The sequence below is a fragment of the Rhinopithecus roxellana genome, chromosome 21, assembly GCF_007565055.1.
Source record: "Rhinopithecus roxellana isolate Shanxi Qingling chromosome 21, ASM756505v1, whole genome shotgun sequence".
NCBI lineage: Eukaryota > Metazoa > Chordata > Mammalia > Primates > Cercopithecidae > Rhinopithecus > Rhinopithecus roxellana.
In genome coordinates, this window is record NC_044569.1 from 5,639,412 (window position 1) to 5,665,185 (window position 25,774).

At 42.0% G+C, this 25,774-nt stretch overlaps 1 protein-coding gene across 6 annotated transcripts in view; it reads right to left on the reverse strand.

Annotated features, from left to right (window-relative positions):
- Positions 1 to 3,974: 3,974 nt before the first annotated feature.
- PTPN2 (protein tyrosine phosphatase non-receptor type 2) overlaps positions 3,975 to 25,774 on the reverse strand; it is a 94,892-nt gene continuing 73,092 nt past the window's right edge. For 2 of the 6 annotated variants that reach the window (XM_030925790.1, XM_030925789.1), the window contains 3 exons: positions 23,630 to 23,811; positions 13,180 to 13,281; positions 3,975 to 4,341 (listed from right to left, as the gene is read on the reverse strand). In XM_030925790.1, coding sequence (XP_030781650.1) covers positions 4,320 to 4,341; positions 13,180 to 13,281; positions 23,630 to 23,811 — 306 coding nt within the window. In that variant the 3' untranslated portion in view covers positions 3,975 to 4,319. Of the gene's footprint in view, positions 4,342 to 12,272; positions 12,366 to 12,473; positions 13,282 to 23,629; positions 23,812 to 25,774 lie in introns of those variants that run through there. The other 4 variants (XM_030925788.1, XM_030925791.1, XM_030925787.1 and 1 more) reach the window with 3 other exon arrangements.

Below are 25,774 nucleotides of genomic sequence, written 5' to 3' on the forward strand. Positions count from 1 at the left end.
TTCATCCAAAGACATTCCGGCGGCGTGGTTTCTTTGCATTCATATAATTTTCTTCGTATTGCCTGCGTTCCACAAGCATCGGTTCATGAGACACTGTGCATTGAGACGGTAACGCCCGTAGGCTGCAATACGATGCCCACTTTGCGCCTGCTCACCAGCACCCACCTCCAATCCTGGCTAGAAAAGTGCCATTCTTTTCGCTGTTGGAGGAAGGGCAGGACAGTCATGGAAAACTCAGCGCAGAAATCTGAATCCTTACATGGACGAACTGCTCCGTCCATTTTTCCGCGTTTGCAATCTGTGATCATTGCTTGAGTTCCACAGGGTGGGAAAAGACGCTTTTCCTTGTGCTTCTTGGTACACTGAACCGAAAACGATACTGAGTGACTCCCCCAACCCTGTATTTATTTATTTATTTTATTTATTTTTATTTTTATTTTTTGAGATGGAGTCTTGCTCTGTCGCTCAGGCTGGAATGCAGTGGTGCGATCTCGGCTCACTGCAACCTCCGCCTCCCGGGTTCAAGTGATTCTCCTGCTTCAGCCTCCCGAGTAGTTGGGATTACAGGCGCCCCCGCGCCCCCCCCCCCCCCCCCCCCCGGCCCCACCACACCCAGTTAACTTCTGTATTTTTAGTAGAGACAGGGTTTCACCATGTTGGCCAGGCTGGTCTCGAACTCCTGACGGCAAGTGATCTGCCCACCTGGGCCTCCCAAAGTGCTGGGATTATAGGCATGAGCCACCGTGTCTGGCCTATACTGTGCTTTTTATTTGTATTACTTTTTATTGTGGTATTATTTGTTTCCTTTTGATCTGTCGTGGGTTGAACCCACAAATGTCAAATGGGGAACCCACGAATACGGAGAACCACCTGTATCTGGAAAGGAGTACATGTCTCTACCACTTGCTCCACACACAGACTGAAGCAGATTTGTTGGCATTAAAATCAAGTCATCCTGGGGGCATTTGAATTAAGAATTTTTTTTTTTTTTTTTTTTTTTTTTAGATGGAGTCTCATTCTTGTCGCCCATGCTGGAGTGCAATGGCGCAATCTCAGCTTACTGCAACTGCTGGCTCCCAGGTTCAAGCGATTCTCCTGCCTCAGCCTCCTGAGTACTGGGATTATAGGCGTGCACCACTATGTCCGGCTAATTTTTGTATTTTTTAGTAGAGATGGGGTTTCACCATGTCAGCCAGGCTGGTCTCAAACTCCTGACCTCAGGCAAACCCGCCCGCCTTCGCCTCCCAAAGTGCTAGGATTACAGGTATGAGCCACTGTGTCCGGCCTGAATTAAGAATTTTTAGTTTTCTACTTAGATGCCATTATTTTCCAAGCAGAATATAAGTTTCTGATTCTATTGGTTAAGATACTGGTTTTTCATCAAAAATAAGTGACCGCATAGGGCAGTGGCAGACACGGCTTATTTCAGAGATACTTCTCGTGGCTTCCAGAGCTGCCTTGGGCATACATGCCTGCCTGTCCTGCAGAGCACAGGGTAGAGTCGCATCCAATCCAGAAAGCTCGAGTCTTGCCTTGTCACTGCCCTTTCCAAACTCGGGCTTACGTGGCCATCCCAAAAGAACATTCAGTGCCAACTACTCCTAGTATCTCACTTATTTACAGGTTTGTTGTTTCAACTCTCCCATAAGACCACAGTAGACTACAGTCGTTTTCCCCATCACTGAACATCCACTGTCTCCTATAGTGCCAAGCACGTAAGTGTGTTCACTACATATTCATTGAGCAAATGAGCAATATTTCACTAATTCCAAATCATTTGGGATGGCTGCAGCTTAGGGTGCCTTATCAGGGCAGGCGGGTGCTGAGGCTTTGTGATTTAAAATGAAGACGAAATTGTCTAAGGTGCTATAAGCGAATTTTAAGGAGGGTAACAGATCTTAAATTAGTTGGGAGCTGTGCTGAGTGGATTGGCACAAACAGGCATGTCTAGGCAGGAACCTGCTGCTGTGACCCGCACACACAAGGAAGGTTTAAGTCAGGGGTGTCCAATCTTTTGACTTCCGTGGGCCACACTGGAAGAATTGTCTTGGGCCACAGATAAAATGCACTAGTAATAGCTGGTGAGCTAAAACAAAACAAAACAAAAAAAAAAATTGCAAAAAAATCCCTCATGTTTTAAGGACGTTTACAAATTCGTGTTGGGTTGCATTAAAGCAATCCTGGGTGGCATGCAGCCCGTGGGCCATGGGTTGGACAAGCATGGAACTTTAAACCAAGGCAGGGGCAGTGGGAGTGAGAGCCACTGTGCAGAACTGACAGGACTTTGTAACCAAACTGGACGTGAAGTCTAAGTGGAGGAACTAAAGATGAATTTCAGGTTTCCAGGGGGTGCCACCAGATAAATGGAATACAGTAGAAGAGACGAAAGGAGGGAAATCATGTTTAATTTTAGAGGGTAAGGAGCTTATGCAATGACCACTTAGGAAAATGGATATATGGTTTATAACTCTGAAGTGACATCTGGCCTGGAGTTGAAGAAGTTGCATGTAATCAGCTTACAGATATTAAAAGACTTGCGGAAAAATCAGATCACCCAAGGTTAAGTGTGTTAAAATAAAAGTCCCAAAGATGGAGTCCTTGAAAACCCCAGTATTCCAGAGTCAGGCAGAAGAACTGAGACGAAGAGAACCCAGAGCAAGTCTTTCGGAGTCGAAGGAGAGTTTCAAAGACAGAGTTCTTAATGATGCTGCCAAGAAATCATAGAAGGGAAACCTGAAGAGCAGTAGCTTTATTAAGCTACAGTATAAGCTAAAATGACGTTTCTGGGTCATTTTGGGAGTGGGGGTAGGGTGTGCAGGAAGAGAGCAGACAGAGGTAGCCGAGTGTAGATGATTCTTTCCAGCAGCTTTGCTGACACCATGGAAAGATCACCTTCCCATACTACTTTGTAGTATAAGCAACTTTTCATGCATCCCTCAGGAACTATTTAGCAGGAATAGTTTACGTACTCCTAAAATAGACCCAGAAAACCTGGCATATAAGGCAAAAAGGAACCGAAGTCATTTAAAGATATGAAATAGATGTATTTATGAATATTTTGATTTTCAAAGTTGGCAAAACAAAAAAATTGTTATATATATATATTTTTTTTGAGACGGAGTCTGGCTCTGTTGCCAGGCTGGAATGCAGTGGCACAATCTCGGCTCACTGCAATCTCCACCTCCCAGGTTCAAGCGATTCCCCTGCCTCAGCCTCCCGAGTAGCTGGGACTATGAGCGCGCACCACTATGCCTGGCTTTTTTGTATTTTGGTAGAGACGGGGTTTCCCCATGTTGGCCAGGATGGTCTCGATCTCCTGACCTTGTGATCTGCCCGCCTCGGCCTCCCAAAGTGCTGGGATTACAGGCGTGAGCCACTGCGCCCAGCCCTGGCTTTCTTGTAATGGGAATTGTTTGGGGAAAGCACAACATCCAACACAGGAATGATGCTGTGATTCTAAAAACTGCACTGAACTGCTGTACTTGGTTTGAAATTAATGTCGATCTTAAGGCAACACCATTATCCATATTAATATTCTCCCAAGTAACAAAGGAATATCGTTAACTCTTCTATTATTGCTTTCACCTAACCTGTACGATTAAGGATAGAAAGACTACTGAAGGGCAACTAAAAAACCTTTTTTTTGAGACGGAGTTTTCACTCATTGCCCAGGGTGGAATGTAGTGGTGAGATCTTCGCTCACTGCAACCTCTGCCTCCTGGGTTCAAGTGATTCTCCTGCCTCAGCCTCCCGAGTAGCTGGAATTACAGGTGCCTGCCACCAGGTCTAATTTTTTTTCTATTTTTAGTAGAGACGGGGTTTCACCATGTTGGCCAGGCTGGTCTCAAATCCTCAAGTGATCCGCCCGCCTCGGCAATATGTCAATTACTTGTTACAGAAATTATAAACCCACAGGAAAATATTCATTATTAGAAGCAGAGCTGTCCTAAGATAATGCACACAAACCAACATAAGACTATTTAACAAAAATATTTAATGCTGCCAAAAAGTATAAAAATACAGTAGGAATGGCAGTACAATACAAAGTAATCTCTCCTAATTTATTTCTTGTACATCTTTCTACATTTCATACACGCATTAAAAACACTTAACACATCCAATTAAAGGTTCTGCAAAGTCTTCTGCTGGTGGGTGCTCTTCATCCCCTGGATGTAAAGTTTACTTTGTAAACAAACAACCGTGAGGCAATCTAGCGGGTTAGCGAGCCTCACTTCAGTTTCCGGAGTGGGCTTCAGGTCTTGCTTTGCACATCAATGGTTCAAAATTTATAGCTGCAGAATATTCTCAAGTCATGAATATTAGGTGTCTGTCAATCTTGGCCTAAAACATAAAATAAGAAGTCATCTATTCAATTCATATTTACCAAACACAGACGAACAGAGATGCACACAAACATAAAAGGACTAACAATGAACTGAAAAGGCCACCAAAAATCATCCCCACATGCCGCATCCAACCACACTAAGTGCCCCACTGTTATCTTGGTAAAATGGCTCAGGTGTCGGATATCACACGGGGGTGGGGTGGCGCGGCCTCATGTGGAGGCGTCGTGACTTATATTCTTTTTCAAGAATTATGTGAATTTTTAAGGTCATGTTGTTTTACTCAAGAAGTGACCTCTATGTGATACTGACAGACAGACAGGTTTTAAAAATAATGTACCCACAAGAATTTAGCAAGACTTTATAGTATGTGCTAGACTTACCAATACTTTGGAATTCAATGCAAAAGTCTAATCCAATTTGGACCTCCACTGTGTAATACTGCTAAAAATATTATCAACATTATGTTTGAACATAAAGTCGGCCTATAGTTTTAAATCACAGGTTGTTAACAGATGCTTTTTGCCCTGAAGAATAATACTAACAATTATATCTACTGAAATGAAGTGACCCAATCTTAAGCTACTATTAATATAAAAGACAAAATAACTGACAGATTTATTGCATTTTAATGCCAAAAAGTAAAAATAAATGAGAGTTCAAATAAGCAACAGACAGATGGAATGACTATTGTAAGGGCAGTTGAGTTTTTGATGTCACTTCACAAACTTTGCAAGAAACTCAACTTTTTAGGTCAGTGGTATTTCCATTCTTCCCCCAACTCCCCTCAGTACCACAAAACCTCCAAATCTAAACACTTGTCAGTATTATATCTTCACATATATATAAATCGTACCCACACATTTAGTCAAGAACTCCCAAATGCTGAGAATTAGGCTACTCCCTTTAAACACAGGATATGTTGGCATAATTGTATCAAGCACCTTGGTGTTCTGAACAGTCCTTTTTTCCTTTGATTATCCAACACTGACAGAGAAATGTCAAGTCATCAAGAAAACATTCTCATTAGATATCTGTGAGTTCAAAACTACTATGGATGTTTATTACATGAATCTTCAGAACCTGAACCAAAGTGCAGGTTTGAAGCTATTTTTATTGATTCTGAGTGCTGCAAAATATATGTTTTCCATGCATCCATGTTTTTTTTAAAAAAAAGTCAATCAGTCAAAGTGAATGAAATAATGATCTGGTTTAGAGAATACTCTGATGTTCTAGTATTTCTCTGTTGCAGTGGTAATTCAAACTGGTGCACCAAGTTTTTTAAATGTGCTCCATTTAAAAAATAGAGAATTGCTCTGGATTTTAACAGGTAAGAGTGGTTGTCTATTACTTTCCCACTTAAATATTCCATTTAAAACAGAGTCGATTGGGTGCGGTGGCTCAAGCCTGTAATCCCAGCACTTTGGGAGGCCGAGGCGCACGGATCACGAGGTCAGGAGATTGAGACCATCTGGCTAACATGGTGAAACCCCGTCTCTACTAAAAAATACAAAAAAATTAGCCAGGCATGGTGGCGGGTGCCTATGGTCCCAGCTACTTGGGAGGCTGAGGCAGGAGAATGGTGTGCACCTGGGAGGCAGAGCTTGCAGTGAGATTGCGCCACTGCACTCCAGCCTGGGTGACAGAGCCAAACTCCGTCTCCAAAACAACAACAACAACACAGTCAGTGTAACATAACAGAAAAAGTATGAGGTTGGGAGTTACTGGAAGTCTACAGATTGGAGAGTGAATCTCAGTTCTGTTATGTACTAGCTGTGCAATCTTGGGCAAGTTACTTATTCTTTGACTCAGTTTTCTCATCTGAAAATAGGGAGAATGCTGTCTACCTAGAAGAGGTGTTATGTGGGTTAAATATAGATTATGTATTTAAGCTGGTTGGCAGAACTGTAGGTGTTCACCATACCTCATGTCCTTCCCCAGTATTTTGTTACAGATATACTTACCAAGAATGAACTATCATTTATAACAACTGAAGGACCGTGTTTTTAAAAATTCACGTGATTATTTATTTGTGAATATTATTCAGGGAGGAAGGTAAGAAAATACGGTTAAATCATTGGGAGGGTTAGTTGTTTTAAAGACTTTGCCTGCAAGACTGAAAAGCAAAATGGGCTCCACTTTAAAAAATTCTAATAGATTCACTTGAATCAATTTTTGCTATTTTTATTTAAAAAGGCAAAGGCAAGAGAAATGGGTTCAAACAAGTCAAATGAAACAAACGTGGTGCTTTCTGTGGAGATGGTGGCTCTCACACACTGCATTATGCTGGGAAGGCGCAAGGGTCGGGTGGGTGTGGACAGAGGGTCCACTCCCAGGTCAGCTCTACGCCTGAGGCCACGGAAAGCCAAACTGCACCAAGAATAGGTTGTGCCACCAGATATCCACACTAATATTCTACTAAACTGAATTGAGGCTAATCAGAAACTTCTCTTAAGGTGCAAAGATGCCCTACAGATGACTTACCTAGGTTCCCGCTCCTGAATTCACCAAACTCAAAATAACTGAAGTTTTTAATAGCAGAAATTTGATATATCAAGAGCAACCTGTCTCTGAAAAATCTGCCAAATTAGAGCCACAATAAAGAACTTGATGTGTCTTTAAAAAATGGTCTGTATAAAGAAAAAAATTCCTACGTGATTCCTGGAGCTCCTCAAAACATACTGTCTAACGCAAAACCAGAAAGGCCTGAAGCAGTTTCTGTAACATCCTCACCAAATTGCATAATTCCCACCTTCTATCCTAAATTTAAAAAATAAAGTAGGAAGAGTTCAAAAGTCTGAACTTTTCATTCTCCCAATGCCCAGAGAGGGTCGGGGCTTTTTTTTTTTTAAATAGAGATGGGGTTTTACCGTGTTGCCCAGGCTGGTCTCGAACTCCTGGGCTCAAATGATTCTCCAGCCTCCGTCTCCCGAAGTACTGGGATTACAGGCGTAAGTTACCAAGCCAGGCCCGGTCAGGGCTCTTTGAAATGTTTTCCTTGTCAGATTGTTACCCACTAGAGACAAGGCCTCGCAAACCAAGTAAAACACTTCTATGCATCACTCCTCACAGTCAGCTATGGCTCTATCCTGGGCTAAACCGTACACAGCAGGAGAAAAGGCTCAGCAATGGCAGTGAGGAAAAATGCTCCCCTCCCTGAAGGACAATGAGTCTTTCCAGAACCCAGGCGCCAGGGGAGGCAGCCTTAGGAGAAAGCACATGTGCAGCACTGCTCAATACTGTTCTTGGAGCAACCGAATGTGCTAAATATTCAGAAAATTCCTGCTGCTGAGGGAAAAATAACCAAACTCATACTATTTTCCTAGAAGTTCTTACTGAAATAATACTCCCCAAAGAGGAGTGAAAAGCTTAAATTCTTAATTCTGGATGAACAACATAATGGCTATATTAGGACCAGGCACACAGAACACAGCCACTGAGTGTGCAGTATTGGAACTGGGGAGCTCTCGGTAGAGCAGGGATTGAGGAGTCCACACAACCTGAGCTGCTTTCTACCAAGGCGTGTTACCCCTTACACATACTCACTGCAACAAAGACAGCTGTAATTTCTAGTGTATCTGCACTTCTAGGGGGAGGTGGGATTACAGGAGTGAGTTCCACGCCAGGCCCAGTCAGGGCTCTTGGTAATGCTGTCCCATAGACACTGCTTTGAAGATGGGTATAAGGGAAAGTGGAATTGAAGCCAAACAAATGAACTGGGGAGAAGGATGAGTGGAACAGATCAACTCCAGAGTAAACCACACAGGTGGCTTTTAAATCGTGAAAAAACACATTTCTATTTTTCAAAATTTTATTAATAAGATTCTAGGCCCCTACCATCTAAATAAGTTAAAGCCAAATAAGGGCCTCTTAAAAGTCAGAGACTTTATTAGCTGTTGATGTATAAATGGGAATGCAGAACAGGCATTTCTGCTATGCACCTTAGTTCTGCTATGCACTTAGTTCTGCTATGCACTTAGTTCTGCTATGCACTTAGTTCTGCTATGCACTGTGCATCAAGCACAGCCAGGTAAGGGATGACCTCAGACACCTCTCCCTGCGGGGTACAACAGACTGAGAGGAATCTATGCCCTGGCTACACATCACTGAGAACCCACATGTGCACCTGCTAGAAAAAAAGATAAACCAATGTTTAGAGAACTGAAACTCGTGCTTGAACATAGAAAGGGACTACATGCCTAATGACATTTGGCTTATAATAGACTATATTTAAAATATATATATATATCTTTAAAATGTTTATATCTATTTTATATACATCTCTATATGTGCGTGCGTGTGTATGTATATACAGAGAGAGACAGCACGCATGCGCGTGAGAGACACAAATACATAGAGACAGACAAGTCTCCTCTGTTGCCCAGGCTGGAGTGCAATGGCTCCATCATAGTTCACTGCAGCCTCAAACTTCTGTGCTTATGCGATCCTCCTGCCTCAGCCTCTCGAGTAGCTGGGACTACAGGCATATGCCAACATACTCAGCTAAAATTTTTCTTTTTTCTTTTTTCTTTTTTTTTTTTTTAAGTAGAGACCCAAGCTGATCTTGATCGAACTCCTGGGCTTAAGCAATCCTCCCACCTTGCCCTCCCAAAGTTCAGGGAATACAGGTGTGAGCTACTGTGCCCAGCGAAAATGTTTAAACATCTGTATCTGAAAAGTAAAAATCGAGGCAGACTAGATTTTTAAGTCTGTACAATAACCAGGCAGGCAATTTGGGAATGTAGGTACTCATTATGGTATAGAACAGTCAGCCAAAACACTTTTAATACCACCAGGTTCCGGTCTGGAACTAGGTATGTAATCTAGTCAGTGATATTTTTTCTCAGAGGGAAATGAGTTGCAGTCTTTCTTTGAGAATTATCTAATTCTAGTACATGTTACAACATCTGAGACTTTTCAATGACAGCACCATAAAAGGATGGAGAAATGCCACTTTCAGGTTGATTAACAACAATACCTACTTCATAAAATTGTGTTGAGGATTAAGTAGAGTAATAAGTAAAGAAAAAATACAGTGTCTGGAATACAGTAAACCATCAATAAATGGTGCTTTGAACTGACTGTTGAAAGCAAAGCAGTTGATATAAAAACTGGAAGACCATTTCATATCATAAACTGCTTTTTAAACCAATACACACTTTTTGATTCATACCACCACCTTTAGTTTAAGACAAAGAGGACAGGCACAAGAAGTGCACATTAGCGTAGAATCAGAACCCCTTCCACTGACATACCATTAAAAGAAAACGATTAACACATTTTTTTTCCTTTTCTCTTTTCTTGTTCATTCTTGGTAGAAACATTAGAACAACAATGAAATGGACTAAGAACATGAAAGGACCAAAAGGCAGAAAATCGGACAAATGTATAAAGTCTCCTCCAACACAAGAAATGGCCTTTATATTGCTCTAAAGTCCTCCATGTACTTACTATTACATGTTATGTTTTTTAACTCTTTAAGAATGCAGAAAATGAGTATTTTCATTTTTATATGGATACATTAAACATGGAGAATTATATTTTTACATTCTATATATGTGCAAGCATAGATAAAAGTCAGTCATAGGCTAACATAAAATAAATACTTGTCTAACATTGGAAAGGAATATATAACTTCTTGGTGTAGCCAGAGAACACGGCATTAAAACAAAGGTTGCTGTCAATCTATTCGCAGAAATAGGTATGAGTGGAAATGAGCCAGATACGAATTAAAAACTCCTGAAAATAAAAAAAAACCCTGTTTTTTAAAACTGTTTTCTTCCTTAACCTATTCAAAAAGCAACACTACCTCATTCAAGTCAAAGTATATATCTGACTCTTAAAATCTGTTAAAATTAGAAAATACTTAATATCATGAGGACCTAAGGATACAACAAGTTTTTTTAAAGCTGTAGAACCCATCTAGAATTGCTAACTTTTTTCTCTGGCTGTTACCAGAGAAGGCAGCCACGTCTGTCTCTGACCAGCACACCTCACCGAATAAAAAGTCAGGATAATGACCATGGGCACAACACGATGTCATGTGTTTTCATGACATCCACCAAAAAATATATATTACTGGTAAAAACTGAACACTAACGCATCCACTGTCAATGCCCTTCTCAAGGATCTGCTCGGAGAAGGAAAGATGACTAACCTTAGAAGTGTACCAACAAGGGTTCATCACACTGAATGTGGTTTTAAAAATATACGCGACACCACCCAGAAGGACAGAAAGCATACAGAAAGCAAAGCGTAAGCGGATGAAGCACATTCAGCCAGCAGAGGGGTGAGGCACGTCCTCCCTGGCACCGGCTTCCTCAAGTCTTCACCTGTGTACCGAAAACAAGCCTAGTTTCAACTGGAAATGTCATAAGGTCTACTTATATTTCACTTGCAGAGTAACATACTGTATTTCGCAAAGACAAACCAGTACAAACTGGAAAGAGGTTTTAAACCAATAAAAACCTGAAATGTGAAGGGTTTTGGATGCCTCAACACATGTTTAATGCAGACAGACATAAAAAAAATGTCCCTCTTACCTCCTCTCCATTTCAAGGTTACAGGACACAGTAATACTGAATCAGGACACAGGCACATGTTATATAAATCTTATTTAATATATAGTACCACCTACATCCTGCTTTCATACTTTCAACATAATTTAACACATTCAAGGAGACTATGCAAATCAATTCAAAATATCTATCTATACCAATGGTTTTCAAACTTTTTTTTTTTTTTTTTTTTTTTTTTGAGACAAAGTCTTGCTCTGTCACCAGGCTGGAGTGCAGTGGTGCAATCTCGGCTCACTGCCACCTCTACCTTCCGGGTTTAAGCGATTCTCCTGCCTTAGCCTCCCAAGGAGCTGGGACTACAGGCATGTGCCACCACGCCCAGCTAATTTTTCTATTTTTAGTAGAGACAGGGTTTCACCATGTTGGCCAGGATGGTCTCAATCTCCTGACCTCGTGATCCGCCCGCCTTGGCCTCCCGAAGTGCGGGGATTACAGGCGTGAGCCACCGCGCCCGGCCACAAACTGTTTTTTGTTTGTTTGAGATGGAGTCTCGCTCTGTCGCCCAGGCTGGAGTGCAGTGGTGCGATCTCGGCTCACTGCAACCTCCGTCTCCTGGGTTCAAGCAATTCTAATACCTCAGCCTCCTGAGTAGCTGGGACTACAGGCGCCCACCACCTCGCCCGGCTAATTTTTGCATTTTTAGTAGAGACGGTGTTTCACCACGTTAGCCAGGCTGGTCCTGAATTCCTGACCTCAGGTGATCCGCCCGCCTCGGCCTCCCAAAGTGCTGGGATTACAGGCGTGAGCCACCGCGCCTGACCGAACTGTTTTTAAATGGTAACTGCCCCCCCTTTAAAATACTTAAGCCTTATGCGGGCACCTTATGTGGCACATAAAGAGACAAGGCAGAGAAGCTGTGGTTGAAAGTAACTTGATGACCCACCTGGATATCCAATGAGCATAGTTTGAAAACCACTGAAATAAGGTATGCTATCCATAATAATGTTTGCTATCCATGCCTCCTAGCAATTAAATTTACAACAATTTCAAGTTTAAGACAAAAAAGTTAAACACTGAATGGAATGTTGAAATCTGAAGAAAGCTAGCACTCAAATGAGCAGTTAAATTCATTAAACAGTATGCTTTAAAAAAATACTAAGAAGTTAAAATGACAATGTAAGGTTTGCATATCATCATACTATTTATTGAAGTAGAAAGAACCTGAAAAATGTTTACGTCAAAACTTCAGTCTAGTAAACTGAAATCATGAATGATAAAATGCTGCTTCTTACTTTTGCTTCCTAAATCATAATTTACCCCAACTACATTGAAATTTTCATGAAAAATGAACATATTAATAACGGGATTTACAGAAATCAATTTCTTTACAAAAGTCTTGACCAACTGTTACCTGACTATCCCAGTAAGGAGAATTTTCCTTCAAAGATATTTTTAGGAAAAACTTTTGTTTCTTTGTTTGCTTTTCTTTTTAAAATGGGGAAAACTGTAAAACATAAAAGAAATGCAATGTATAGTAGAAATTGCTTATTCCGACTTCTAACTCCTCGTATCAAACTTCTCTTTAGAAAAATGGAAAATGTATCCAGTACAATTCAATCAACACACAATTTATTTTTTTTATGTAACAGATTTTTCAAATTGAGCTCTTAAAAAGTACAGTTAACTACAAAAGATTAAATAGATATTTATAAAATATATTTACCCTGAAATGTTTAAGAATATAAAGTGTTGCTGCCCATGTCAACAGTACATTATACATTACACACATTATTTAAATGTCATTTTCTTTCCATTAATAACGTAGATAAAACCACAATATTTATTGCTTATATCAAGTGCAGGTTAAAATCCAGATAGCCTCCAAAAACAAATCCTGTGATAAAGGATTTCTCAATGTTGGTCAGGTGAAATACTGTGTTTGACATGTATGAATACAGTTGCAAAATTTACCAGTTTTTAACAAACATGAATGTCTTTATTTTAGACAGCCATTTACAGTTTGGGTTTCAGAGGGACCTGCAGTGAAGAGTCCTGAGATGTTGAGCTTGTGACTGTAAATATCACTTATCTGGTTGATGTCTATTCTACTGCACCGTTTTGGGATATGAGGCGTTTGCTGCAGACAAACCCCTATGATTAACGTAGCACTGTCAGCTACTAGTGCAGAAGCTTGCTGGGCAAAATTAATTGTTTATAGGGCATTTTGCTGAAAAAACAGTGTCCAGCCAACAAAAGCGCCAACCAAAATGACTGACACAAACCCCATCTTAGTGAGAATAGGTTGCCAATATAACCACCTTTTTCTTTTTCGTTCATTCTCATTTAGCCTCTGTTTCATCTGCTGCACCTTCTGAGCTGTGGTGGCCTTCCTGTCCTCTCGAATACGTTTCCGTAGAGCACTATGAAGAAATAAAAACAAGTAAAAGGAAGTGCACACAGAGCAGGACTTGAGTACTCTAACACAGAGGACCTGGGCGCAAATAAAACCATCCATACCCACATAGTTTTCACCCTACTTGAACACTGGAATAATGAGGGGAAAAGCTTCTATATATATATATATATATATATATATATATATATATATGTATTTTTTTGAGATAGCGTCTTGCTCTGTCACCCAGCCTGGAGTGCAGTGGTGCAATCTTGGTTCACTGCAACCTCCGCCTCCCACGCTCAAGTGATTCTCGTGCCTCAGCCTCCTGAGTAACTGGGATTGCAGGCGTGCACCACCATGCCCAGCTAATTTTTTGTATTTCTAGTAGAGACACGGTTTTACGATGTTGGCCAGGCTGGTCGAACTCCTGACCTCAAGGAATTCACCCGCCTTGGCCTCCCAAAGTGCTGAGATTAGTGAGCCACAGTGCCCGGCCAAGAAAAGCCTCAATATTCTTAAATGATTCAGAGATGTACCTTGACAACCATTCCTGGTACAGTTTTATATTGATAACTGCTTTTAGTGGGACCTGAAAATAAGCAAGGAACTTCCTGGAAACGTGAAATGATGACTGTTAGTTTTCTTTCCTTCTTTGTTAACTAGTCAGCAGAAGCAGGAGTGGGAACACAAGGGGGTACTGCCTGCATCTCATCCCCTTTCCTGGTCATGTTTGATGGTTAAGGCTCTTACAAAAGCTATCTATTTAATATTTCCATGAATGTTCTGTTGTGGGAGCACCTATTCTTTTCTTTGACCATACACATTTCTAGCTCCCATTTTCATAGTTGATACAGAATTTTTTTTTTGGGGGGGGTGGTGGGATTGGGCGGGGGATGGAGTCTTGCTCTGTTGCCCAGGCTGGAGTACAGTGGCATGATCTTGGCTCACTGCAACCTCTGCCTTCCGGGTTCAAGCAATTCTCCTGCCTCAGCCTCCCAAGTAATTGGGATTACAGACGTGCACCACTACGCCTTGCTAATTTTTTTTTTGTATTTTTAGTAGAGATGAGGTTTCACCATGTTGGCCAGGCTGGTCTCGAACTCCTGATCTCAAGTGATCCGCCCACCTCAGCCTCCCAAAGTGCTGGGATTACAGGCATGAACCACCGCATCTGGTCTCAGAAATTTTGTTTCAATGGAAGGTCTCTTGACTCCCAAGATACTTAGTCCTGTTCTATATAAATAATAATGCCACCCAGCTACTCAGGAAGATGGCTTAAGCCCAGGAATTCAAGTCCAGCTTGTGCAATACAGCAAGATCTTGCCTCTATAAAAACACACACAAGGCTGGGCGCGGTGGCTCAAGCCTGTAATCCCAGCACTTTGGGAGGCCGAGACGGGCGGATCACGAGGTCAGGAGATCGAGACCATCCTGGCTAACACGGTGAAACCCCGTCTCTACTAAAAAATACAAAAAACTAGCAGGGGGAGGTGGCGGGCGCCTGTAGTCCCAACTCGGGAGGCTGAGGCAGGAGAATGGCGTAAACCCGGGAGGCGGAGCTTGCAGTGAGCTGAGATCCGGCCACTGCACTCCAGCCTGGGCGACAGAGCGAGACTCCATCTCAAAACACACACACACACACACACACGCACATGTACACACACAAAAACAGCCAATGGCAACATGTAGGTCACTATTTCTTCCATCCCCTCTTTTCACTTTTCTGTATTACAGCAAAGGCCTAACTAGCTTCCCTGCCCTCAAATTAAATATTATTGCCATGGTAATTTTTCTAGAGCATACTCCTAGACATGCAGCTTGATTTAAAACTTTTTTTTTTTTTTGGTTACAGGGCCTAGTGCACAATAGTGCTTACAAATCTCAAATCCCTCTTCAATGTCTCCTACATTGAGACTACTTTTTTCCTGGTCAAGATGTTTAACCTGAATTTAACTATGATAAATAATGATTAAAGAAATGCATTGTATGAGGCATTCTAAAAGATAACTGGCCTAGAAGCTTCAAAAATACAAATGTCAAGGAAGGAAGAAAAAGGTAGGGAACAGTTCCAGATTACAGGAGACCAAAGACTCACATCAACTAAATACAGTATCAATCTTTGATTAATCTTGAAATATTTTTTAAACAGCTACAGAAGTTGGGATCAGGACAATGTTCTCAAATTAGATCGTGGTGCCAGCTACACAATTTGGTAAATGTATTAAAATTCATTGAATTGTATACTTTAAAGGAGTAAACTTTATGGTATATAAATTATCTTTCCATAAAACTGTTTATTTAAAAAGCTATATGGTGAACCTTTCAGACAAGAGAAATCTGAATTGAACTATGTATTAGAATACTTTAATCAATGTTACACTTCTTTGGTGTACTGGAACCTTCTCTCCCCAAGAGATTGTTAGTGGGATGTAAAATGGTTCAGCTGCCATAGAAAACAGCTCTTGACAGCTCCTCAAAAAGTTAAACATAGAGTTACCATATGACCCAGCAATTCCACTCCTAGATACATACCCAAGAGAACTGAGAACACATGTCCACGCAAGTGCTTGCCAATATTCTCCTGCTATGCAGAACTTTGTTCTTGCCATTTTTTGCTGTTCTCCCAATTTGTTCCCCACTAAAATAGAAACCTTCCCTTCTCTCCTGTCCTCTCATTTCAATTATACTCAATTATCCTTGCTCCACCCCCTCTAGCCCTTCTATTCTTACAGCATTTAATTTGAAGTAATTTATAATTTACTAATAATGTGCTAACTTGGGTACTTGTTTTATCTTCATAACATATTCCGCAACTTGAGGACGGACTGTATTTTGCTATTTTTGTTCATCTTATGGTGCTTTCTCATGTCTTTTTCACTTTTTGTTATTATATACACAGGTGTCCCTGGCTGTCGGAACTCCATCTGAATATTTGCTATAATGACTTGCAAAAATTCTTACTCAGAATTGACTCTCTGAATTGAAAATTCACTCTCACAAATATGCATGTACCTGCTAGTGAAAAACATTTGTGTTCAAGTGTAGGCAAAATATGTGTAAAAACAGAGGGGGGGGTTAGCCTCCCAGGGGCCCTTTATTAGCTTTTGCCAGGAGCCTAGGGGTATCGTTAACAAGCTTCCAATTTAGATATATTCTTTAACATATTATTTCATTTTTTATTTTCATTGCGGTATAAAAAGCAATTATAATTTGTATCTAGTATTTTGTCATTTACCATATAGGCCCAATAATGAGTCCATTAAGTGTTATATAATTACATAATTAGTGCTTTAATGCTATATAGGAGTTTAAAAGGTTTTGTACTATATTTGGGGGAACTGATTATGCTTTCTGGTTGGGCTGAGAACATACTATTTTTCTCATTTAAAAGAATGGAACGGAGGTTTTTGTTTTCCAAACGTGCACTACATGATTCAGGAATGGACTAGAGACAAATACCACGGCATGCCTTTATCTAATTTAAGAACACAATTCCAGAGAATGACAGACTACTCTCAATTTGTGATAAAATCTTTTCTTCCCTAGTGGGGCCTAAAGAAATTAGTCTGTGTAATGACTTGCCAAGTGGGACCTGCCCAGGTTTTCCCATATATTTATGCAACTGAGGCCATTAATCAATGGGAATGCCTCCCGTGGACCCTTGCCCATGGAAGATCATGTGGTGTGATCACGGCTCCCTGCAGCCTCAACCTCTTGGGCTCAAGCAATCCTCCCACCTCAGCCTCCCTTGAGCATGTACCACCACATCTGGCTAATTTTTGTATTTTTTGTAGAGACACGGTTTGCCATGTTGCGCAGGCTCGTCTTGAACTGCTAGGCTCGAGTGATCCACCCGCCTCAGCCTCCCGAGTGCTGGGATTACGGGCATGAGCCACTCTGCCTGCCCCAGACTTTTCACATGTCCAAGTTGTTTCTCACTCTCAGTGAACCGGGTTTCCGGTTGGACTGTAATTGAGAATACTGGTTTTCAGCCTCAGACTGCAACTTACAGTAAGAAACAGCATCACAACAGAGCACCCTCACACACACAACAGAGCGCCCTCACACACACACAACAGAGCGCCCTCACACACAAACAGAGCGCCCTCACACACACAACAGAGCGCCCTCACACACAGAGCGCCCTCACACACACACAACAGAGCGCCCTCACACACACAACAGAGCGCCCTCACACACACACAACAGAGCGCCCTCACACACACAACAGAGCGCCCTCACACACACACAACAGAGCGCCCTCACACACACACTACAGAGCACCCTCACACACACTACAGAGCACCCTCACACACACTACAGAGCGCCCTCACACACAGAGCGCCCTCACACACACACAACAGAGCGCCCTCACACAAACAGAGCGCCCTCACACACAGAACAGAGCGCCCTCACACACACACAACAGAGCGCCCTCACACACACACAACAGAGCGCCCTGACACACAGAGCGCCCTCACACACACAACAGAGCGCCCTCACACACACACAACAGAGCGCCCTCACACACACAACAGAGCGCCCTCACACACACACAGAGCGCCCTCACACACACACAACAGAGCGCCCTCACACAACAGAGCACCCTCACACACACACAACAGAGCGCCCTCACACACACACTACAGAGCACCCTCACACACACCACAGAGCACCCTCACACACACACGAGCGCCCTCACACACACACACAACAGAGCGTCCTCACACACACACACACAACAGAGAGCCCTCACACACAACAGAGCGCCCTCACACACACAACAGAGCGCCCTCACACACACACAACAGAGCGCCCTCACACACACACAACAGAGCGCCCTCACACACACACAACAGAGCGCCCTCACACACACAACAGAGCGCCCTCACACACACAACAGAGCAACCTCACACAACAGAGCGCCCTCACACACACACAACAGAGCGCCCTGACACACACAACAGAGCGCCCTCAAACAGAGCGCCCTCACACACACAAGCGCCCTCACACACACAACAGAGCGCCCTCACACACACAACAGAGCGCCCTCACACACACAACAGAGCACCCTCACACACACACAACAGAGCGCCCTCACACAACAGAGCACCCTCACACACACACAACAGAGCGCCCTCACACACACACTACAGAGCACCCTCACACACACAACAGAGCACCCTCACACACACACAACAGAGCGCCCTCACACACACACACAACAGATCGTCCTCACACACACAGAGCGCCCTCACACACAACAGAGCACCCTCACACACACAACAGAGCGCCCTCACACACACACAACAGAGCGCCCTCACACACACAACAGAGCGCCCTCACACACACACAACAGAGCGCCCTCACACACACACAACAGAGCGCCCTCACACAACAGAGCGCCCTCACACACACACAACAGAGCGCCCTCACACACACAACAGAGCGCCCTCACACACACAACAGAGCAACCTCACACAACAGAGCGCCCTCACACACACACAACAGAGCGCCCTGACACACACAACAGAGCGCCCTCACACAGAGCGCCCTCACACACACACAACAGAGCGCCCTCACACACACAACAGAGCGCCCTCACACACACACAACAGAGCGCCCTCACACATACAACAGAGCGCCCTCACACACACAACAGAGCGCCCTCACACACAACAGAGCACCCTCTCACACAGAGCACCCTCACACACACACAACAGAGCACCCTCACACACACAACAGAGCACCCTCACACACACACAACAGAGCACCCTCACACACAACAGAGCACCCTCACACACACACAACAGAGCACCCTCACACACAGAGCACCCTCACACAACAGAGCACCCTCACACACACAACAGAGCACCCTCACACACACAACAGAGTACCCTCACACACACACCAGAGCACCCTCACACACACAACAGAGTACCCTCACACACACATATGTACACAGTGTGCATGTAAATACCCTCACACACACTTACATATGTACACAGTGTGCATGTAAATACCCTCACACACACAACAGAGTACCCTCACACACACATATGTGCACAGTGTGCATGCCAATATATAGAATCTATACATCACACACACATGTATAAAAACAGGTTAAAATTCTTTTTTAAGTTCAGTTATGTACACATGCAGGCTTGTTACATAAGCTTGAAACTTGTGTTGTGGAGGTTTGTTGTACAGATTATTATCCCCCAGGCATTAAGCCTAGTACCCATTAGTCACTCTTCCTGATTGTCCCCCTCCTCCCACCCTCCACCCTCCGACAGGCTCCAGTGTGTGTTGTTCCCCTCTATGTGTCCATGTGTTCTCATCATTTAGCTCTCACTTGTAAGAACATGTGGTATTTGGTTTTCTGTTCCTGCATTAGTTTGCTAAGGATAATGGCCTCCAGCTCCATCGAAGCCCCTACAAAGGACATGATCTCGTTCTTTATTATGGCTGCACAGCATTCCATGCTGTATATGTACCACATTTTCTTTATGCAATCTATCATTGATGGGCATTTAGATTGATTCCAGGACTTTGCTATGGTGAACAGTGCTGCAATCAACATACGCGTGCATGTGTCTTTATAGTACAATGATTTATATTCTTTTGGGTGTAGACCAGTAATGGGATTGCTGGGTTGAATGGTATCTCTGGTTTTAGGTCTTTGAGGAATCACCACACTGTCTTCCACAATAGTTGAACTAATTGACACTCCCACCAACAGCGTTTAAGCTTTCCTTTTTCTCCACAACCTTGCCAGCATCTGTTAAATTCATGTTATTATTTTTGATATGCTGATAATTTTAAAAAATGTTTATAATCTGGCCGGACGCGGTGGCTCAAGCCTGTAACCCAGCACTTTGGGAGGCCGAGACGGGTGAATCACGAGGTCAGGAGATCGAGACCATCCTGGCTAACAGGGTGAAACCCCGTCTCTACTAAAAAATACAAAAAACTAGCCAGGCGAGGTGGCGGGCGCCTGTAGTCCCAGCTACCCGGGAGGCTGAGGCAGGAGAATGGCGTAAACCCGGAAGGTGGGGCTTGCAGTGAGCTGAGATCCGGCCACTGCACTCCAGCCTGGGCGACAGAGCGAGACTCCGTCTCAAAAAAAAAAAAAAAAAATGTTTATAATCCAATAAACTTCACAACTATGTGATTTGACCTTCAATTTGAAAAACACTGCTTTGGAGGATATTCAACAATGAAAATGAATACAAGAAAGTACTGTGTTCTGTTTCTTTTGAAAGTTGAAATTCTGGCCCGGCATGGTGGTGGCTCCCATCTGTAATCCCAGCACTTTGGGAGGCTGAGGTGGGAGGATCACAAGGTCAGGAGGTTTCACCTGGCCAACACGGTGAAACCCTGTCTCTACTAAAAATACAAAAATTAGCTGGGTGTGGTGGCGGGGGCTTGTAATCCCAGTGACTTGGGAGGCTAAGGCAGGAGAACTGCTAGAATACAGGAGGCGGAGGTTGCAGTGAGCCAAGATTGCGCCACTGCACTCCAACAACCTGTGTGACAGAGCGAGACTCCATCTTGTAGGAAAAAAAAAAAAAAAGTTGAAATTCTTTCGATAAGACTTATTAGGATCTTTAATGCAAAGCTATCTATAGGTATTAAAAATACTGGGACTGATTAAAAATTAAAACTGTTCAGAGTAACCTTTATTTCACGCCCCTGATCCTATGCTCTTCTTTTACATTTCTTTTTTTCTTTTTTTGAGATAGAGTCTTGCTCTGTTGCCCAGTCTGGAGTATAGTGGTATGATCTTGGCTCACTGCAACCTCCTGGGTTAAAGCAATTCTTCCACCTCAGCCTCCCAAGTAGCTGGGACAACAGGTGTGTGCCAACATGCCTGGCTAATTTTTGTATTTTCAGCAGAGATGGGGTTTCACCATGTTGGCCAGGCTGGTCTCGAACTCCTGACCTCAAGTGATCTGCCTGCCTTGGCCTCCCAAAGCACTGAGATTACAGGCGTGAGCCACCACGCCCGGCCTCTTCTTTTTTATTTCTGTAACCTTGTTTTTGCAATCAGCCTTCTCCGCTTACTTTTCTGTTGGGACTCTCTCTCTGCTTTCAAACACGCACCAGTCTCATTTATCAGACAGGAAAGGAAAAAAGGGAAAGAAGAAAACACCGCCACCACATGTGAAAACATGTACAGGCACATAAACACACACAGACCCCATAAAACAGCCTTTTGCAATCACTCTATAACTCCTGAGTGGTTTTTCTAGTCTCCTCTGTATTCACAACCTTGGATGAGTGATTTAACTCACTGGGATTAACATGGTTGGTCTGAATCTTTGTAGATTAAAACTCAACACTTCTGAAATACTAAGAACGCCATTTCAGTCACCAAGCTTGTTTTTCATTTAATTCTGCAGATAGTACTAGATAAAAGGGGGAAAAAAGCAATAACACTAGCAATCTAAAAGCCTTATTATTGAAAAATCTAAGGTAATTTAGAACTATTATTTCCTGATTTAAAGGTATTCTATTTAAGATGAAAAAGGGAACCACAAAACATCATTCTTTCTTTTGCAGTCTAAAACTACTGAAGCCAAAAATTAGGAATAACATTGCTAAATCATAGAAAACTCTTCCACTGTAATCTATAATAATACATGTATTATGTATTGGAATATGTTATTAGCACTGATAAAATTTCAGGTGTTTAATTTTTATATTAGGAAAATAGAGCAGTGAAGCTATAATGTATGGCAGACCTTGACTATTTTCATTCCAATCTAACAAATATAACCACAAGATAAAATTCCCCACAACAAGAAGTACATTTGGCAAAAAGAGAAGAAGAAAAGGTATTCAGAGATGCAGGACAGAGCAAAGAAAAAGCTCATTCACTTTGCTATGTGACTTATACCAGGTTAACAGCTTCCTAATCTGTGACAGACAGTCTTAGAAATGTAGTTGTAATTTAAAATTCTGAATAGATGCCACATTCATACGGATTTTTTAAAAAACGCCTTTTTCTTCCTCTAGTAATGGAATTAAGCTTACATGTTTAAATGTTTTATTAAAGGCATATTATCAGTTATGTTGTAACTATAGTACAAATGGCAGATATTCATATTACTTACTTTCTGTACCATAGCATATATTTTAGCACCTAATTATATTAACTTTTACACTCAATCATGATTGTTTCAAAGGATTTTTGAATTGGTTTCTATTTATAAGTATTGGCTGAAAGCTCCTTGAGAACATCTTTGTCATCAAATACCCTCAGGTAAGAAACAAAGGTTGTATGTATTTGGCCGGGCACAGTGGCTCTTTGGCCGGGCACAGTGGCTCACGCCTGTAATCCCAGCACCTTGGGAGGCTGAGGCGGGTGGATCACCTGAGGTCAGGAGTTCAAGACCAGCCTTGTTAACATGGCAAAACCCTCTCTCTACTAAAAATACAAAAATTAGCTGGGTGTGGTGGTGGGTGCCTGTAATCCCAGCTACATGGGAGGCTGAGGCAGGAGAATCGCTTGAACCCAGGAGGTGGAGCAGTGAGCTAAGGTTGTGCCACTGCACTCCAGCCTGTGTGACAGAGAAAAAAAAAAAAGGTTATATTAATTCAATAAAAAAAGGGCCTATATTATTTCATATCATATATCAATCATATCCACATAATTATTTATTATTATTTATGAGAGGGTCTTGCTTTGTCACCCAGGTGGGAGTGCAGTGGTAGTATCTCAGCTCACTGCAGCCTCGACCTCCCCGGCTCAATCAATCCTCCCACTTCAGTCTCCAGAGTGGCTGGGACCACAGGCTCGCATCACCACACCTGGATAATTTTGTTTATTTTCTGTAGAGATAAGGTCTCACTATGCTGCCCAGGTGGTCTCAAACTCCTAGACTCAAGTGATCTTCCCGCCTCAGCCTCCCAAAGTGTTGGGATTACAGGCGTGATTGTGTTTTCCTAATATAAAAATTACATACCTGGGCTGGGCGCGGTGGCTCAAGCCTGTAATCCCAGCACTTTGGGAGGCCGAGACGGGCGGATCACGAGCTCAGGAGATCGAGACCATCCTGGCTAACACGGTGAAACCCCGTCTCTACTAAAAAATGCAAAAAACTAGCCGGGCGAGGTGGCGGGCGCCTGTAGTCCCAGCTACTCGGGAGGCTGAGGCAGGAGAATGGCGTAAACCTGGGAGGCGGAGCTTGCAGTGAGCTGAGATCCGGCCACTGCACCCCAGCCTGGGCGACAGAGAAAGACTCCGTCTCAAAAAAAAAAAAAAAAAAATTACATACCTGAAATCCCATGGCACCTGGTCCCATAAAATTTATTTTTAAAATCAAAAAGCCTCATCTTTCAGCATGTAGTTATAGAAAGCTTACCTCTCACTGTTCTCCTCCATTGTATCTTGCATTTTAGAGGAAAGTCCTGTACATCGGTCACCTGTCAGTTTTTCTTCTTCTAGACCTATTCTGTTCCCATTGTATTTTTCAGTCATTATTTTGTTTGGTGAATGATCAAAGGCAGGAGATAAGTCTTCCTTAGAAAGTTCTTTCCATCGTTTCTAGGTAGGGAAGATAAATAAAAAACAAACACTAAAAATTTATTTTCCTTAAATAAAAGAAATTTATGAATTAAAATCATATATTCAAGTTAAGAAAACCCAATGATGCTAAAAGATGAGTGAAAAAGAAAAAGGCATTTTGCCATACTGTAGCTTGTAATTACGCTTATTTTAATTTCAAAATTTTATAATAAAGCATTTAATATTTATGTACATCAATATATAGTTGAATATAATAATCTTAATAAAATCTCATGGACTTTTACCTATTTGAGGGCAAACCATACTAGGACCACACTCAACTATTAGTCATAGTTACATAATTTTAATATTGGTATCCAGATCCACGAAACTCACAGCATGCTAAATCCATTCAATGCAAAGAGGTCCTCTCTCCAAGGTACATTATAATAAAGCCATCAAAAGTCAGACATAGAGAATTCTAAAAGCAGCAAGAGAAAAGGATCAAGTCACATGTAAGGGAATCCGGCAGGTTCCTATCAACAGATTTCTCAGAAAACCTGTTCATGCCAAGAAAGAATGGCTTGTAGAGAATGGGATAATATATTCAAAGTGCTGAAAGATAACAACTACTAGCAAAGTTATCTTTCAGAAATGAAAGAAAAATGGAGTCTTTCCCAGACAAGCAAAAGCTGCAAGAATTTATTACCAATAGACTGGCCTTACAAGAAATGCTTAAGGGAGTTGCTTCGACTGGAAGCAAAAGTATCATTACTATCATGAAAACATATGATAATCTAATCTCACCGACAGAGGTAAATTAATTACCAAATTCAGAAAACTCCATTGCTATAACTGTGGAATATAATCTTTCAAATCCTCATTATGAAGGTTAAAGGTAAAAAATGGTTAATGGTAACTACAGCTACAAGTTGTTAAGGATCACACAATATAAAAAGATGTAAATTAAGCAACAGAAGTATAAGTTTGGGGGAGGGCAAAAGTCAAAAATATTTTATGAGACAAACATTAAGTTGTTATCAGCTTAAAACACTCTATTGCAACTATAAGATGTTTAGTGTAAGCCTCATAGTAACCACGAAGAAAAAAAGTAACTACAGCAGACACACAAATAAGAGAAATCAAAGCTTCTCACTATAGAAAATCACCAAACCACAAAGGTAAACAATAAGAGAGAAAGAAAGGAATAAAGAATATGCAAAGCAAACAGAAAATAATTAACAAAATGGCAGGTGTAAGTCCTTATCTATCAATGATACCCTTGAATATAAACAGATTAAATACTTCAGTGAAAAGATACAGCGGCTGAATGGATGAAAAAACAAAAAACAAAATCCAACTCTATGTTGCCTACAAGACACTCACTTCACCTGTAAGGACACACTAAGACTGAAAGTGAAGGCATGAGAAATGGTATTACATGCAAATTAAAACCAAAAAGAGAACAGGAGTAGCTATATTTTGATAAAGTAGACTTTAGGTCAAAAACTGTAAAAAGAAACAAAGGTCAAAGGGGTCAATTCAGCAGGAGGATGTAATGATTTTAGATATCTATGCACCCAACACTGGTGCACACAATATAAAGCAAGTATTATTAGACCTAAAGGGAGACATAGACTGCAATACAATAATAGCAGGGAATGCTACATCCCACTTTCAGCAATGGACAGATCATCCACACAGAAAATCAACAAAGAAACATAGGATTTAAACTGCACTCTAGGCCAAATGGACCTAACACACATTTACAGAACATTCCCTCCAACAGCCACAGAATACACATTTTTCTCATCAGCACACGGAACATTCTCCATGATGGACCATGTATTAGGCCACAAAACAAGTCTCAACAAATTAAAAAAAGAAAAAATTCACAATCAGGCCAGGCGGGTGGCTCACACCCAAGAACTTTCAGAAGCGGAGGTGGGAGGATCACCTGAGGTGAGGAGGTGAGGCCAACACAGTGAAACCCCGTCTCTAC